This window comes from Lytechinus variegatus, chromosome 5, assembly GCF_018143015.1.
Source record: "Lytechinus variegatus isolate NC3 chromosome 5, Lvar_3.0, whole genome shotgun sequence".
In the NCBI taxonomy this organism is placed as follows: domain Eukaryota; kingdom Metazoa; phylum Echinodermata; class Echinoidea; order Temnopleuroida; family Toxopneustidae; genus Lytechinus; species Lytechinus variegatus.
The window spans coordinates 28,763,101-28,781,082 of record NC_054744.1 but is presented as its reverse complement, the minus strand read 5'-3'; the positions used below and the strand labels follow the sequence as shown (position 1 = coordinate 28,781,082).

The 17,982-nt window shown below is 36.2% G+C and overlaps 1 protein-coding gene across 1 annotated transcript; it reads left to right on the top strand.

Annotated features, from left to right (window-relative positions):
* Positions 1-423: 423 nt before the first annotated feature.
* LOC121415878 lies at positions 424-16,808 on the top strand. The gene is made up of 6 exons (XM_041609254.1): positions 424-522; positions 8,806-9,047; positions 9,604-9,749; positions 10,668-10,755; positions 12,108-12,244; positions 13,913-16,808. Exons 1-6 carry the CDS (start codon positions 458-460, stop codon positions 14,252-14,254), a joined length of 1,020 nt encoding a protein of 339 aa, XP_041465188.1. The 5' UTR covers positions 424-457; the 3' UTR covers positions 14,255-16,808.
* Positions 16,809-17,982: the final 1,174 nt, after the last annotated feature.

Below are 17,982 nucleotides of genomic sequence, written 5' to 3'. Positions count from 1 at the left end.
TTACGATATGGGTTAAATGATGCATAATAAAGAAGATAACTCATCAAATATTGATCCCGATGTTAACTTCCCTGTACTTGGTAATCCAAGTAGATGGTTACCCTCTGAGTTCAATTCTGAAATGACTTTTGAAATGACGTATTCCTGGCGAAATATAGATACCCTTTTTTTCATTATTTTAGTGTTTTTGACACCCTTATTACGTTACGTACGTAACGTGCCCTATCTTGAAAAAGACATCCCTTTTACGGGTGTTTTTGGTTGCGCATGGTATCCACCAAAGACCTTATATAATATCCACTAGTCAATGTAAGTGCACCCCCCCGGCATGCAAGATCGATAGTAAATGGCTTGTTTCTCTTTTTTTATGATGACGCAACAACACCATGATTATTGTGTAATAAAAAAAAGTTTGGAGTTTGTGCTATGGATCACACTCAGTCTCAGTCGGTGAAAGATGTCAAAATTTGATGATATATTTAGCTCATTTCTTGGTTCGGGATTTCATCGTGGAGGTGACAGGTGAGAAAATAATAATATGAGGTTTGTGTGAGGTTAGAGTACCGTAATTTTGCAGCGTTACCACTTAATTTAGCTACTTAATGATCAGGTTTTTTTGTACAGTCCCATGTATTGATTTCCGTGTAATGCGTATATGATGGAGTGACCATAAATTCATAATTTGCGCACATTTTATAGGTATGTGACAAAAAAATGAAAATCCTCAAATCTCAATGAATTTGGTATCATTTGAAAGCCCTTAAAAAGACCTTTCAAATGATACCAAGAACTCAAATTTTCATTAAGAAATTATAAAGTTATTCCAGTTTAACTTAAGTCGCTCATATTTATCCAAATTTGTGGTCATTGACTCAATGTCTTAATGTAAAGTCAATGGAGTGCATATCCGATTTTTGTGACCATTTTGAACCCAAGTCTTCAACGGGCTCTAACTTCTTTGTTTTTGAGCCCTTTGATGTAATTTAGGTATCAATGGAAAGGTGAAAGAAAACTCAATTGATGTGTAATCATTTCACTTGGTAATTATGTGTAAAATAATTTCTTTTAATTAATTCTAATTAATTATGCAAATTACACAAAATCACAATTACTCGCCTCTTTTTTTGCCAAATGAAGGTGATTATGAGAGATAATTTATATATAATTTAGTTGGCATCAAAACAGCATCATGTAGATAATTTCCTAAATGAATTTGTTTAAATTAAAGTATTGTTTTTTGTAATTTCTAATGTATTTCTTTGTTTTTCTGATATAAATTACAATTAGCTCTTTTTCAACTTTAGTATTGTGTACATGTATGTATGGGGTCTTTTTTTTTACAAATGAAAAATATAATTCCTTTTGTACATGTACTTTGTATGGTATAAAAATACAAGTGTGTTTTTCTGATGTATTTGATTGTTTCACCAATTCTTTATGTATTTTATTGTTTCAACAATTTGTTTATAGATGGATAATGTAGCTTTCATTTTGGAGACCGTGGGCATTCGATTACAATTTTTTTAGGAAGGATGAGCAGCAGAGTCTGAGGGTGTTAAGATGTAGCATTGCATGCAATTCAATTAAGTATCAAGAAGGAAACATAAAAATTAAGCTTTAATATATGCATTTCTTAGATATGTATGATTACAACAAAGGCCCTGTTCGAGCACTCTTTTTTTATGAAAAATAAGTTCATATTCTAGCGTGAAATCACTGCACATAAATAAAGCTCTGAACAGCAACAAAAACAGGCATCAAAGCTCCAAACACTCAAAACAAGAGAACAAATTGACACAAAAACTTATACAAATCCCATCCCCATTTCAACTTATGAACACGACCCCCCTGCACCCTTCTTGAAAAAAAAAATAATTATAATAAAATAGAAAAAAAAATGTATAACATAGAAAAAAAAAATAGAGCCATGTGGAAGTGAAATATTTCCTTTGAGTTTTCATGTATTTTCTTACAAGAGTGAAAAATTAAACAACATATTTTTTGCATTTTAATCATGGGCGGAAATTGGCCCCAAAGGTAGGGGGACACTGGCATCAGCGGCGAAAGCCAACAATTTTAGGGGGGACCACCACCAAATTATTTTGATAATAAAAAAAATACACCAAAGGTTATCAACCAAAAATTATAGGGGGATGCAGAAAACTAAATTTGACAAGCAAAAAAAAAAAGAAAAGAAAAAAAAAAAGGTTATCAAAAAAAAAATTGGGGTGGGGGGATCGTCCCCCACCTCAAATTAAGGGGGGGTACACTTCCCCCAGCTTTCGCCGCCTATGGATGCTGGCAACTCTGATAAGTTAAAAAAAAAAGTTGTAAGGTCATTTTAACCCCCAAAAAACTGTTGTAAGGTCATTTTAACCCCAAAAAGTTTGACCAAAAAAGAAAAAAAGGAAGAAACAAAAATGTATTATTGTTATATGTCCCCCTATTATTTTGGGTAGGGGGACGTGTCCCCCTGGGATTTTTACCCATGATTTTAATTTTAGAAAAGTCAACATTGATATTCCACTGTCAAAAGCAAATCCAGTTTCCAAATGAAACGATAATCAACCACCTCGACTCTTGACTTGAGTCACATAACCTTGGGATGATAAAATCTTTCTGTGACAAATGTATGTATTAAAATCAATATCAGAATAATTATCTACGGTATAATGACAGAGATTTCCCAAAAAAGGCACAACATTATCATCAAGTAAGCAATTTAAGATCTAGTTCAATCCAGCATGAACGACTCACTATCGACCGCTCCCATCACCCTGCCAACCGCAGGCGCATCGGGCAGCTCGACTGCCGAGAAACCGGCTGTGACAAGGGTAGCTGGCATCTCTTATATCTGGACTGCGCAATGTCAGAATGGTATGATTTTGGATTTTTTTATAATTTTAATATATTTAAAGTCAATTTTTATACCTAATCGGAACGTTCTTTTACTTACCATAAAAAAATTTCGAACATTTACGCGTCCAAAAATTTGATGAACTTTCAAGCTCCGATATCCACACTTTACAGGCGAGTATCCACATTGACACTTATATGTACAGAAAGTGCACAGCTTCAGCTGTCTGTTAAAAGACACGAGATTGCATCTACTATGTGCGCTTGCGCATTAAACCCGATTTTTGATGAGCCGCCCAGACAGAGGTGATGCCACTCGCAGCAAACCCGCGCGAAAACCGTGCCACCAAAACCAGCGCTCGCGATGCCCTGTATTTGCACATACCTACATTTTAAAAATTATCAAGAAGTTCAATTTTCAATCAAAAATTTCTCACAGGTCACACAAAATTAATCAAAATCATAAATACCAGACGGAAGGCAAGATCCCAAAGTCAAATGTGCTTGACGGAATTATAAATATAAAGTAGGTCAAGGGTTTTGCTCGTATCGCGATCTCAAAATTCCAAGCCTAAGGCGATCTACTAGTGCGCGCTCAGCTGAAAAAGTGTCACAAAAAAGTGAGACCTTAATTTGCGAAAAGCTTTAGGAAAGAAATCAAGCAGACAAAGGTAAGATAATTATATCAGATGGAGGGTAAAATGACATAAATTGGGTTGGTATCACATTTTACTTACTTATTTAGAGACCTCTGCTTGCAAACTGGCGATTTCTTGATGCTTGTCGAGAAGATCAGGGGTGGTATTCGGAGATCCATTTTATCTCAGATAAAATAAAATATTTTATCTCCGTTAAAATCAGTGAGATGAAATACCCTTAAAATCTCTCCGAATTGGTATTCTGAGAACCATTTTATCTTCATTTTATCTCTGTAAGACACACCTATTTTTTAATCAATATCCAATTAGAAACGCGCTTTTATAGCTCTCTCATATCACTCAACCAATTAAAATCCATTCCGCCAGGAGGTGTGGCAAAGGGGTGAGATTGCGTCAATTTATTGACTTCAAATACGCTTGCACTATACGCTTACGTGTCTTTACCAAGATTTCTTTTTAACAAAAAGGACAATACTCTCATCTTTTTTCGAAGTCTTTATCGCAGCATTTCAAAGACAATATTAGTCAAGCAAAGTTTTATGAAATACTCTCTGATTGTACAGGAACAACGTTAAGGTGTTATTCTCAATAAATATATAATTTTTCTTCATTTTCATGTCACCATTTGGGGTTAATTCACGTAGAAATAATGATGAAATCAACGTCGCGGAGATAAAATAGCCCCTACCCTCTTTTAAGTTTATTTTATTTTTTCTTCAAAGTATGTCTATGCAGGCATTGTTCTGTTACGTATCATCTGTAGATAGGCAAGATAAAATTTATACGGAAGATAAAATCTAAAATTTTATCTGAGAGATAAAATCTCATCTCAGAATACCAATTTCATTTTAAGAGATAAAATAAAATAAGTAATAATAAATAATAAATAAAAAGATAAAATGACCTCAGAATACCACCCCTGATTTTCTCGGAGCGGACGCAAAAGGTAACAAAATTAGCCGATGTTTTGCCAATATTTTCATTAATATTGACTTGACCTTAAAGAAAATTACTACATTGAGTAATTTGAAGTCGCTCTTTCTGCTGGTGATATCAGTTTTTTTAAGATATTAATTAGATATTAAGATATACGACCGTGCGCAAACTTAGGTAACGCGCGAAATTAGGTCAAACTACCATACAGTACACTCTGCAATCATTAAAGGGGAATCCAGCCTTGGCCATAAAATGTTATGTTGGGAAGGAGAAAAATAAATTAAACAGAATGGTGAAAGTTTGAAAGAAATCGGACAAGCAATGAGAAAGTTATAGCTGCTTTAAAATTGAGATCATTAATACTATGTAGATTTCAAGTTGGCAACTGTGTCAGTAAATTATGACAAGGGGCAAGGACAACTTTCCCATAGGCCATGTACTTTATTATCAGGGATTTGTGGTTTTCTCTTAAGTACCCATTCCCCTGGGGCAGTAATCTAAATATATCCCAGGTAGTATATTGTAGTATGTCCTCATGAAAGAAAAATATAATTTGAAATAAAACTTTTGGGAAAAATGACAGTTTAGCCATAATATGTATTGGAGTACATGGAAGAGTAGTCCTTGCCTTGCATTACTATGACATCCCATATGTGGCCAATTTGAAGTCTCCATGGGTATAGTGATTACCAATATTTACAACTTTTAAAAATTCATAACTTTCTTGTTGTTTGTCCAATATTGTTCAAACTTTCACCTATCAACTTGTCTGATTTTTCTTTTCCTTATAAAAACAAGTTTTTATTTGGGTTGGATTCCCCTTTAACAAGTCAAGGCCTGGTCACACCGCCCGAGCGTTGTTGGAGCGGTCGTGGACCGGAGAGGAAAAAAAATCACCGCTCGCTAACGTTCACTATTTTTTATTTTTATTTTTTATTTTTTTTTTATTTTTCCTCCAATTTTGTGAGCGAAATTTGACCCTCTCTCCCTACCGCTCCAACAATGCTCGGACCAGGCCTGGTCACACCGATCTCTGTATTTGGAGTTGGCGGCGGAAGCCAAAAATTTTAGGAGGGGACAACCAAAATTTTTTTGACAAGAAAAAAAAAAAAAAAAAAAAAAAGGATTCTCAACCCAAAAATTTTAGACGGGATGTAGGAAAATAAATCAACAACAAATTTAGGGGGGGGACCATCCCCCCGCCTCAAATTTAGGGGGGGACACGTCCCCCGCTTCCGCCACCTATGGTATTTGGTGAGTGAAGCCAACAGAGTTCAGCTGAACAACCAAAATAACAGAGACCGAAAGCTTTTGGTCTAACGTTAGGGTTAACGATGCAAAATCCCCCTGACGGGGCTCATCGATTTTTGTCTATAAAAAATCTAACGACAACGTTACAAAAGAACTAGACCTAGTTCAACTGCCAACTGGACCAAAATAAATAGAAGTGCCTCATGATTTTTTCATTTCCAGAAAAAGTATATCCTGTGAACATTGATTTTGAAGCATATGACTTGCTCTACACTGTATAAGAGTACGGTTTTTATTTACATGAAACATATCTTGAATATGCAAAATAATGCATATTATATGAGTTGAAATTTGCATACCGGTATTTTTCCATAGAAAATTTTAAAGATTTTTGTCTCACCTGCATAGCAGAGTGAGACTATAGGCGCCGCTTTTCTGACGGCGGCGGCGGCGTCAACATCAAATCTTAACCTATGGTTAAGTTTTTGAAATGACATCATAACTTAGAAAATATATGGACCTAGTTCACTAAACTTGGACATAAGGTTAATCAAGTATCATCAAACATCCTGCATGAGTTTCACGTCACATGACCAAGGTCAAAGGTCATTTAGGGTCAATGAACTTTGGCTGATTTGGGGGTATCTGTTGAATTACCATCATAACTTTAAAAGTTTTTGGATCTGATTCATGAAACTTTCACATAATAGTAATCAAGTATCACTGAACATCCTGTGCAAGTTTCAGGTCACATGGTCAAGGTCAAAGGTCATTTAGGGTCAATGAACTTTGGCCGAATTGGGGGTATTTGTTGAATTACCATCATAACTTTGAAAGTATGTTGGTCTAGTTCATAAAACTTGGACATAAGAGTAATCAAGTATCACTGAACATCCTGTCCGCATTTTAGGTCACATGACCAAGGTCAAAGGTCAATGAACTTTGGCCATAATGGTGGTATCTGTTGAATTACCATCATAACTTTAAAAGTTTATTGATCTGACTTTTGAAACTTGGACATAAGAGTAATCAAGTATCACTGAATATCCTGTGCAAGTTTCAGGTCACATGATCAAGGTCAAAGGTCATGTGAGGTCAATGAACTTTGGCCACATTGGGGGTATTTGTTGAATTACCATCATATTTCTCTAAGTGTATTGGTCTAGTTCATAAAACGTGGAAATAAGAGTAACCAATTATCACTGAACATCTTGTGCGAGTTATAGTAGTTTTCAAAGTCAGCACTGCTGCTATGTTGAATCGCGTGATGCAGGTGAGACGGCCAGAGGCATTCCACTTGTTACAAAAGTGATTACATAGAGATACTGATAAAATGTGTATGCCATGACCATTCATTTTGAAGCCAGTTATGGGATGCTCTCTACATTATAAAAATATGGGTTTTTTTACATTTACCTTGAATATGCAAAGTAATGCATATTTAATTAGGTGTAATTGTCATAATTTTTTGTCAAACTTAATGAAGATATACTCCGTGATGAGTTGACATGGATTTGTCTTTTTTTCATACAAAATAGTATACATTCAAAATGGCCTCCATAGGCCTATAGACTTAAAGAGTCGAAAGGAAAGGAAAGAAAAGAGAAACAAATGACCCAAGCAGACTCTAAAGACTTTATTTGGGTTTTAAATTTCTGGGCTGAAATTACACACCTTTATGTCAAATTAATCCCAGCTCCTCCTCATTAATGCTTGGTGACTGTTTGCTGCACTATTCGCCCACAGTTTAAGCGATGTTCTCCCTGTCGGCACACTATTCACAGGTACTTTAGCATGATACATGTAAGTCACCAAGAAGACCAAGGTAACTAATGTCTAAAGCGTGACAACAATTATTAAAACATCCACACATGAACATAAAGAAAATGGATGTCAGCAAATGAATAGATACAGATGAATATATACAAACAAATAAATATAAATAAATATGTGAATACTCAGCACTCAGCAAGTTAAATCAAAGTCCTAAATTTACTCTAGGTTAACTTGTTATGTAACTAAGAATTATTAGCAGATCATTTGAAATGATCTGTAACCATATCGCATGACAAAGTGTGAACAAAAAAAAAATTTGGCCTAAATAAAATATGAGTGAAATTGGAACATACTCACAGAAAAGAGAAATAACTTGCACACAATTTGGTTTTGAAATATTCCTGATCTATTCCTTTAGGCTCAATATTGTCCAATTGTGACATCATACAAACCACAGGCGCATGTTAAAACAAGTGCAGATAAAGCATCCATGCGCTTATGGGTTTACTTTTGAAATTTAAATCTTAGCAAAAACCCTGAAAAAAAACTTTGTACAATTCAGTTTACTGCAAAAATTCTATAAATCAATTTGAACAAAGTACCTTGTTCGATTCCCCACAGAAAACCCTAAAACCCGGTATCAAATTTATAAATAAAAATCAAAAGCATCTGGCTAAAACTAGCGAAAAACAAGGAGCTCCGCCCAGATATGTCCTTCCCCGATCACGCATGTAATACACCAAATTGGGAAAAAATAAACTTAAAAGGAAAAAACAACAACAGTGACTAACTTCGGCTGTCGCACAACTCCCACTTCCGTAGTTTATCAGAATTTAATACATAAACATATGGCCATTTAGTCCCTGTACAGATCGAATTTTTTTTTCAGTTATTAAACAACCCACATGTAGATATATAGTCTAATGTAAAGAACTGAATTAAGCCATGGTCCAAGGTATAAGTAGGAAGTGACTGAACATGGCAAAAATACAAACACCAGTGTATTCATCAACTCCACTCCCTGGGGAGCATTCCAACAAGAGTTTTCAAACTCAATTGTTAGGCATTGTCTAGTATACTATATAGGCTTTAGCCTCCTACCTGGTACATATTTAACACCTGGGTAGAGAGTGGCAGAATGTGGATTAATGCCTTGTCAAAGGACCTAGGTCATGGTGATATTCAAACACACAAGTTCACATACATGTAACAATCTGTTTTCAAGGAAGGAGTCAGAACAGTTACACTACATGCTGTCAAATTGGATAAGATGTTTAAAATGATTTACAAAGAAAATGACGACACTGTTTTTCCTATCGTTTTGCAGAGAGGATCCTTTCACTGAGGACGGCGATCAGACTCCTTTCCGTGGATTTTTTTCATCCCCTTGGAGCTTCCACAACGGACCATCACACAACATGGATGATGATGATGATGGGCAGTCTGGGGGACAAGGACCATTCCCAGGGGGTGGTGGTTTCTTCTCATTCAATAATGAGATGAATGACATGTTCAGACTCTTCGATGATATGTTCAAGAGCTTTGGTATCGCAGATTTTCCTCCTCTAGGTAAGGATGAAGGTGACTTTCATGGTTTTCACTTTGGCTTCCTATTTCACTTTATCTCGGTGTCACGTGAAAATTTGGTTCATTTATGATTCTTCTAACCATATACATGTAAACTAGTGTTAGATTAGGTGGATAGTAGACAAAATCTGTATAGGCTATAAACTAAATTAGGAAAAAACGGTTAATGGGGTTAAAGGCAATTAGACCAAATGCTTCATAGACGAACTGGTTGTAGACCAATCAGCAATATGTCTCTTTCATTTAATACCCAGTTGTAACAATCATTGACTAATCTGTTCCTTTTAAAGCATTTCATGCAGAATCTACAATTTGTAGTTCGTAAAAAGCATACCATCTTAAGTGTTCACTGGGAATTTCTCTTTGAAAATACTTTAATATTTTATCCAATGATGAGCACTGATGGGAACACGTACATGAAGAAAAAAACAACAACAAATACTATCATTGATTACATGAAAGGAGGTGTGAAAGGAGGATATTATGTTTAGGTTGTGGATTGGAAGATGTTGAATTGTCATTTGTCTTTGTCTTTAAGATGTTCCCAGGGTACCGCCACCAGCCTCTGTCCAACCCGTGATGAAATCCCCAAGAGATCACATGCTGAAAGAGCCAGATTCTACAGACAGTCCAGAACCGGGTGCAGTCAAGCCTAATACTGCTACCAAAGAATCGCTCTCATGGGTACGAAAAAACACTGATTTCATTGTAATAAAGCAACAGTCACACCATTGCACATTTGCCCTGTTTATTGCTTCGTATTGCTCAAATGAGGGTAGGGAATAAAGTTTATTTTCTAGGGGTTATTTTCTCTTTGTTGTTCGGGCATTTTTTTTTCATTCTGGGGCTATTTCTTTCATTCAGGGGTGTGTGAGAGTTCAGATTTTTTTTCAGCTTAATTTCATCTTATTTTTGGCTTTCCTCTGTACAAAAAGTATGGGAGCTCTTTCTATTTCAGACTTTTTCAACACTCTTCAGCTTTTTTCAGATCTTTTTATTTGCGACCACTCACACCTCTGTTCATTTGAAGGGCTCGATTATGCTTTCTTTTGGCACAACAAGCAACAGGTGGTAAATACAAATCTGTGCCTATTGCTTCATGTAGCTCAAACCTAGGTGTGTATAAGGCTTTGTAAGATTTGTGAAGAATATACAAATAATGCATATTGAGGACTGAGGACGGTACCAAGAATCAAAATACGACAGGTACCTTTGGAATAGTTCTAACACTCCTGATGCCTAAGACTGTTCCAGATTATTCTAATGCAGTGCAAAATAATGTGTTTTTAGTAAGATTTTGATGTGGATCCTTGCTATTTGATAAATTTTTCCTCTCAATTCATTACCAGTCAATAGACCTCATTATTACCAATCATGAGCATTTCTCTTGTAAATATGACAGAACAATAACCATAGTAACATAAAATCAATGAAATTAATACATGTACAAATATACTGTATACAAATTATTAAACATACATGTATTTACTTACAAAGGTTGTTATATATTTTTTTTTTTGTGTGCAGTACATGTACTACCATGTAATGACTAAATAACAATGTTAGAATACCTGACTTTTATCTTGGACTTTGATTTCACAGTTTGATGAGCTGAGAAAAGGAAAGACTATCTTCTCTGTTACTCCTGATGATGAAATCTCTCCCTCAGCTTCAGAAAAGAAAGATTCAGGTGAGAATGCTTCATAAATGAATGTGGGTCTCTACTATCTACTGGGTTAGTCACCCAGAACCGCCAACTGTTGCAAATGATTGGTATTTGTTACAAAAATATGACTGGAACATTCAGGGTTATCTAAAATGTACAAATTCAACAAAAAAATGGAATGAAATGTATTATGAAATGCACAAGTATTTCAGCAAAAACAATAAAATGACTGTTGAAAATGCAAATTGACAACTTTTCTCTGAAAACTTAAGATATTTTACTCATTGAAAGAATATTAATAAAAAGACCTTATGTAAAGGCATATGCCTGTATGATGTTTATTAGTAACAGACAAGTGAAAATCTTCAGTTGGCATTGCTCTTGTATTTTATAGGTATCTTTCAAATTTTGAAGAAGTGATAATCTTCAGTTGGCATTGCTCTTGTATTTTATAGATATCTTTCAAATTTTGAAGAAGATTAAGCAAAGGACCTTATGAAAGGTCCCTTAACCCTAAAAGGCCGGGGGGGGGGGGGGGGATTCCGCCCCCTCTACATTTTTCACGATATATCTGCCGCACAAAATTTTCAACCGTGCTGATTTTTTACTTTCAAATCTCGCACAACTTTTGAGTACAAATTTGTGATGCCCTGGTACGCGGTTACTAAATAGCGCAACATTAAGTGCATGTCAGACCCCAAACTGCTCAAAAATGTGAATTCATGTACAAATCCAATGCAAATTGTGTATTTAGCCAAAATTCATAAATGTATCATTATTTCTACTTTTCATGATTAAACTTAATTAATTTTCTCTTGTTTATGGTCAGAATTATTAAAAGTCTGCAACAATTTCCATAGAAAAAAACAAGGAAATACATATTAAGAAAAAAATGCTATATACCATTTAAGTACATTTGACCGGGATCCTTTAAGAAGTCTGTTAATAAAAAATTAGCAATATTCGGGCCGTATGATAGTTTGTTGTAGCAAATGATTTATTTCATGCATAAATTAGCATAATTAATTCATTAAATGAAAAATCTTTTTATTTCAAAAAATTAACCATACAGCCTTGTAGATTTTACCGCATTCTACCCTGTGCAAATTTTCACGGCGCTCGTGCAATCGAAGGCTGAGAACTCAGGGGGGGGGGGGCAAACTCGCCCCCGCTGTGAGAGTGGTCCAAATAACCTGGCTCTTAAGGTTAAACAAATGTGTGATAATCTACTCTATGCATTTTTCTTGTATGATACAGATCTGTTGTCAATTTTCATAATGTAAGAAGATCAAAAGACCTTAAAAAAGTAATTAATGTATATACCTGTATGGATGCAAAAAATAATTAGTAACTTAATGTTCCTTTGTATTTGGCAGATCTTGATGATGTCATCAAACAAGGTGACATGGAGAGAATATTTGGAGGGACGTCAACACAGTCTCCTTCAAACAATCAACGTCAGAACTCGTATTCTAGGAGTATATCAATTCAGACAATTAGAAGACCAGATGGGGTGAGCATGTATTCTTTCTCTATGCAGTGTATTAGATATTTTTAGAGTATGGGAGTGACACATCGGCTCTTCAAAACAAGCTTTTAATAGCACTTTGTAATATGGCTGATATTTATGCTTTATTACTTTAAAGGACAAGTCCACCCCAACAAAAACTTGATTTGAATAAAAAGAGAAAAATTCAACAAGAATAACACTGAAAATTTCATCAAAATCGGATGTAAAATAAGAAAGTTATGGCATTTTAAAATTTCACTTCATTTCACAAAACAGTTATATGCACATCTCGGTCGGTATGCAAATGAGGAACTGATGACATCACTCACTATTTTTTTGTATTTTATTATATGAAATATGAATTATTTTTATTTTCTCGTCATTATCATGTGAAATGAAGTTTCATTCCTCCCCGAACACTTGGAATTCCATTATTTTAACATTTTGTGCTTCAGGCAAGGAGGTCCTAATCTTCAAATTCGCAAAAATTGAAATATTGTATAATTCAAACAATAAAAAACAAAAGAAATAGTGAGTGAGTGACATCATTGACTCTCATTTGGATGTAACTGGCTCGTTCATATAACTATTTTGTTAAAAATAAGCGAAACTTTGAAATGTCATAACTTTCTTATTTTACATCCGATTTTGATGAAATTTTCAGCATTGTGCTTGTCTGATTTTTCTCTATTGATTCAAATCAACATTTTTCTGAGGTGGACTTAACCTTTAATCAAGCATACAAAACAACTTAACGGTTCATTGCTGGGCTTTGTGTCACAGACCTTGGGTACAGTATTTAAATGAGAACACTGCCCTCTGCAGATCTTGGGTTTCAATGCAGTGGTGGACCAGATGATGAATGTGAACGGCTTTGTTGGTATGAACATATTGTAAGGAGAGATGTTGATCATACATGTATCATTAGAGAATGTGAAAAAATTGCTACACTGCAAATTGTTTTTTTTTTTTCAAAACATACCTAACTTATCAGCTGAAGCTGTCTGGTGGACCATTAGTGTGTAGTCCCATACATGCTTTTCAATGCTCAGTGCATTTGACTTTCGCCAAAATTAGGTAAATTTTAGCATTTTTAGTAATGTCATGGTCTTGGCTCAAACACTGTTTTTTTTGGGTGCAATGTAGCAACTCTTTCTCAATTGCTTTGAGACACTTAAATCTACAAATAGTGACCTGCCAACCCAAACTAATAATAAATCGCCAGAAATTAATTGTTAGATTTTTATTGACCTTAAAAAAACACATAAAATTTAAAATGATATACAACTTGTCAAGATTTATTTTTTGTTATCAACAATTACCCACACAAGAACTTGATTTAATGTAGACGGAATTCAGTATAAAGAGCTTCAAAAAATAAGGAGAAAACAAGGTTTGAAGTTTGGGGTTCAATGAAACATGAGATCATGTGCAGAAAGTGCTATCTCTGTTAAAACTTCCAAGCAGTTTGGAAAAAATGATGTTGATAAGATTCTTGTATCTAATTCTTTTTTAATTCTATGACTTCAAATTTTAACAGTATGATGAAGAGTAGTTTCTCTTTCATATAAGCTTATATAAGCTCATATAAGCCGGTTACTGGTTACATTTAATCTCATGACCAGAAATAAGAATTTCCTTTAAGTCTTTCCTCTGTCTTCCTGCTTGCAGACCTTTGAAACGAGGCGGACTGAACGAGATGGCCAAGGCAACGTGACCACAACCGTGACCTCGGGTTCAGACGATGCACCTTCGGGGAGAATTGATCCAAGGAATACAGAACCCTGGGGTATGCATCCTTGGAGACCAAGTATATTCTGGCCTTTTACCAAGAGAAATCCAGGACATGATAGGTCTGAGAGCGAAGGGTCTAGGACTGAAGGTGGTCCAGATCCTTTGAGGCCAGGAACATCCTGGCAAGGGTCCAGGAAGTCTCCAGGTCCAGAGAGGCAGGAGACGGAGACGGACGATTCTGTCTACAAGAAATTCTTTGGATCTTGGTTCAAGCATTAATGTTTTCATGGCAAATGTGTGCCTTCAAGACAGTGGGGAATATTGCAATTTAAGTAATAATCATTAAGATTGATGGTGTATTTAACCTTCGAAGGTTGGACTCAGAATTTGTAGAATGACAAGCTGATAAGCAAGTACAATTTTAATATCCTCTGTAAAAGACATTACATTTTGGGGTTGGCAAGTGTTTCTTCTTTACTGGATTGAGAAATTTCTATTTGAATTGCTAATGCCTAGTTTAAATGATATCACAGATAGCACCAGTGTAATACCATGCATTGCTCTATATCCTCATCGAAATCATATTGTTGCGAAATTTATAAGGGGGTTGGAAATTAATAAACCACTAATGTAAACTCGCAGAAATCTCTGTGATTTTACAAACTGTTCGTTTTTCTCCTCTCATTGACTCTGTATAAAAATTCTCACTACATTTCTTAATTTCCCTCTCTCAGAATGTAATCAACTATCTGTACATGTGTCTATAATCTCTCACAAGTGGGGAACAGCAAATTGAAATAAGCAGAGCTGACTTTTAGGTTAGACTGTCCATTTATTAATTAGAGCAGACATTTGAAGAATAGATACAATCCAACTACACTCGAATGAAATGAACTCCAAGACATGCCCCGAGAAACTCTCCTCAAATGCGAATTACCACACCTTTTTATAGAGAGCTAAATTACGCAAAGCACCCTTGAGCTAGTTTATATCCCTCTCCCAAGAACAAGATTCTTCTTTGGCGTAGATGGGATGCACGCGACTGCTAGTCGATCTTGATGTTGCATAACATGAGGGCATACTCTGTTGACGATCGAGACCCTGGACGTGTGCAAAGCAGGTCTGTCCTCAGTGTGAGGTCAGGCGAGGTCACACGCAACTGAGATCTGTCATCGCTGGGAGAGACCGCGCGCGGCTGAGGGACTGTCCTTGTCATTGCCTAAACGAAGCTTAAGGACAGTCGCTCTTGAGGAGCGAGGCCCAGGTCATAAATAAAGTCTGACCTCATAAACATAACAAAGACAAATAAAACAATACTAAAAGTCCATGTATACAGCAACAGCGGAGAGTTTCATGATTACAAATGTTTCTTCTTTATTCCATGAGGAAATACAAAAGTCAGTGCAGGTTAGTGCTATGAACTTGTAGTTAATGTTTAAAATTTACAGGTTGAGCCGAGTCGGCTGTCACATCTTTCTGCCACTTTTCCTCACCTCAAGATAATCTTTGGGGTTAGTCGGGTTACCAGCCTGTCGTCAACTTTGACAGGCCAATGTTTTACAAACATTTAGAGACAGAGACAATTCCGTCACCCAAGATGGTACATGAGATGAAGTGAATGGTTTTAGTCGGTCGTGGTGAAGAAACGTTGATTTTCCACGTTGGTTACTGCGAACCTCAAAAATGAGTTTACTCAACTTCCTGATGATAACACAGGGGCCAACCCATCGTTTACGCTTTAATTATGGTGATAGGCCATTGTGCCTGCAAGAATCAAGTTGGTAGACTAAGTCGCGTACTTAATAATTGTTGACCGACATTCGGAGGTCATAATTTCATTTCTGCCTCAACGCATTGGCTACGCTTACTGGTAAATCAATATCCTATCTACTGATATCGATTAAGCATCTAGCTACATGTATCAACTGTAAGGTCTCCCTGTCACCCATAGGTTCAATCAATGAATAGAGCAGATCGCCTGGTTCTAACTTGGAAGTATCAGCAATACCTGCAACGATAAACTCTGAGTTAGCTGGGATGACGTCACTCTTCACAGTTACACTACAGTTTACTTGACAACACGCAATCTGACAGCGAAACAGACGATCGTTCAGGTGTAGCCCACGTCTTTGTTCGAGAACAAATTTGAAGTGTTGTGTGATCATGTATATTGGCAACAAATACATTCCACCTGAATGTTTTATCCACAATGGAGATGTCAATATGGGCCTGAAGTGGATGTCGTCTGACAGTTTAACTAGATATGGGCGCAAGTTTTCAAATTTACTATGATACACTTAGGATGATTTGACAGTTACTTCTGCTCCAGAGTCAACCAAAAATTTAGCATTAGCACCAGTAACATTCACTCCAATAAAGGAAGATATCCCTAAACTTTTAGCTTGATAATTCTTTGTGCACTGCTAACTTTATTTTGAAGGGCAAAAACCTGGTTGAATGGATCGGCCCCGCCTAGTTTCTTGCATCAGAATGATCTCTAGAGGGTAGGGGAGCATCCTGCATGGTCTTAGGAGGTGGGGGCATTGGTGGTGGCTGCCCCCACATCTGTTGTGACTGGGGTCTCGACTGCATGTGATATGGTGGAGCCCATGGCTGGGTTGCAAATGACTTTCATAGTGATGAACAGGAGGCAGTTGCGAGCTAAATGTCCTTTCCTATCACACTCATAGCATCTGCTGTGCAGTGGTCTATTACCCCGAGGAATGCGCCATCTATCGTCATTACCCTGTCTACCTTGGCGTGTGTCTCCCGACTGCGACCTGTTCTTTTAGTAGGGAAGAAAAAATATAGAGTCTTTCGTCAATGGAGGTAACTCGACGCTCAAAATCAGCCAGACGATCATCGGATATGTTGATCGAAGAGGGTGACAGAGTTAATTGGTCAGTAGCTATTGTGACCATTCTCTCTCAAATTCATATACCTTTCCAAATGTTCTAATTTTTAGTGTAGAAACTCTTTGTGTGTTCAGATCAATTTCTTATGTATCATATTGTAGTTTGCAATTATGTATTTCTTTGTTTTTGTACCTTTTGTTTTTCATTGTTTTTTCGATGAACTTTGTCGGGGTCTCTTTTGAGATTATAAACAGCGTAAAATGCAACCATTTAGACCAGCAAAACTAAAAATAGTCAAAAATTTATGATTTTTGGTTGAAAACACAATTTGCATTGACATACACAAAATCACTTTTTTGAGCAATTTTTGGTCTGACGTGCACTTACAAAATATTGTGTAATTTCGGAACTGCGTACCCGGGCATCGCAAATTTAGTCTCAAAAGATGCGGAAGACTTGAAAGTAAAAAGTCAGCGAGCGTTGTGTAAAAAATTTCGCGATGTGAAAATATTGCACGAATCGATGATGGGGGGGGGGGGCTCCGAGCCCCCTGGCCTAGGGTCAATATGTACAGGGGCCCATAACACAAATCTTTGCAATGATTTTTCTACGATTGATTCCATTGACTACGCTGTACAATCAATCATGAAAATCAAGTGTACGATCAATCCCTAACATTTGTGTTATGGATCCCAGGTGTATGTGTATAAATACATGTATGCATGTCTTCAGAGGTTTATTTTCGTAGAGAAAATCATATTTTGCTTAAACCAGAATGCAGAATGTATTAAAAACAGAAATTGCATTGAGGGTGCAGTAAAGTGATAATGTGGAATAGATAAGGGAGTGCCTTGTTTATTTTATTTTTTTTTTTATGGGAGGGGTAGAAGAAAAAAAAAAGAAATAACAATGTGAGTAGAAAAGGACAAAAAAGGAAGAAGAGAGAAGTGCTAAAAGAAAGGAGGGAAAGCATTGGTGGTGGAAGCCGAAAAATTTAGAGGGGCCCACCAGAAATTTTTGGATGGACACGGAAAAAATTTGACAAGCAAAAAAAAAAAAAATGGGTTATCAACCTAAATTTTAGGTTATCGCCAAATTTTTTTTGACAAACAGAAAAAAAGGTCATCAACCTAAATTCTAGGGGGGGGGGAC

Coding starts and splice junctions, on each gene's coding strand:
- LOC121415878 (XM_041609254.1), top strand. CDS start 458: ATGTCAAAATTTGATGATATATTTAGCTCATTTCTTGGTTCGGGATTT. Junction 523..8,805: donor TTTCATCGTGGAGGTGACAG/GTGAGAAAATAA, acceptor ATCGTTTTGCAG/AGAGGATCCTTTCACTGAGG. Junction 9,048..9,603: donor CGCAGATTTTCCTCCTCTAG/GTAAGGATGAAG, acceptor TTTGTCTTTAAG/ATGTTCCCAGGGTACCGCCA.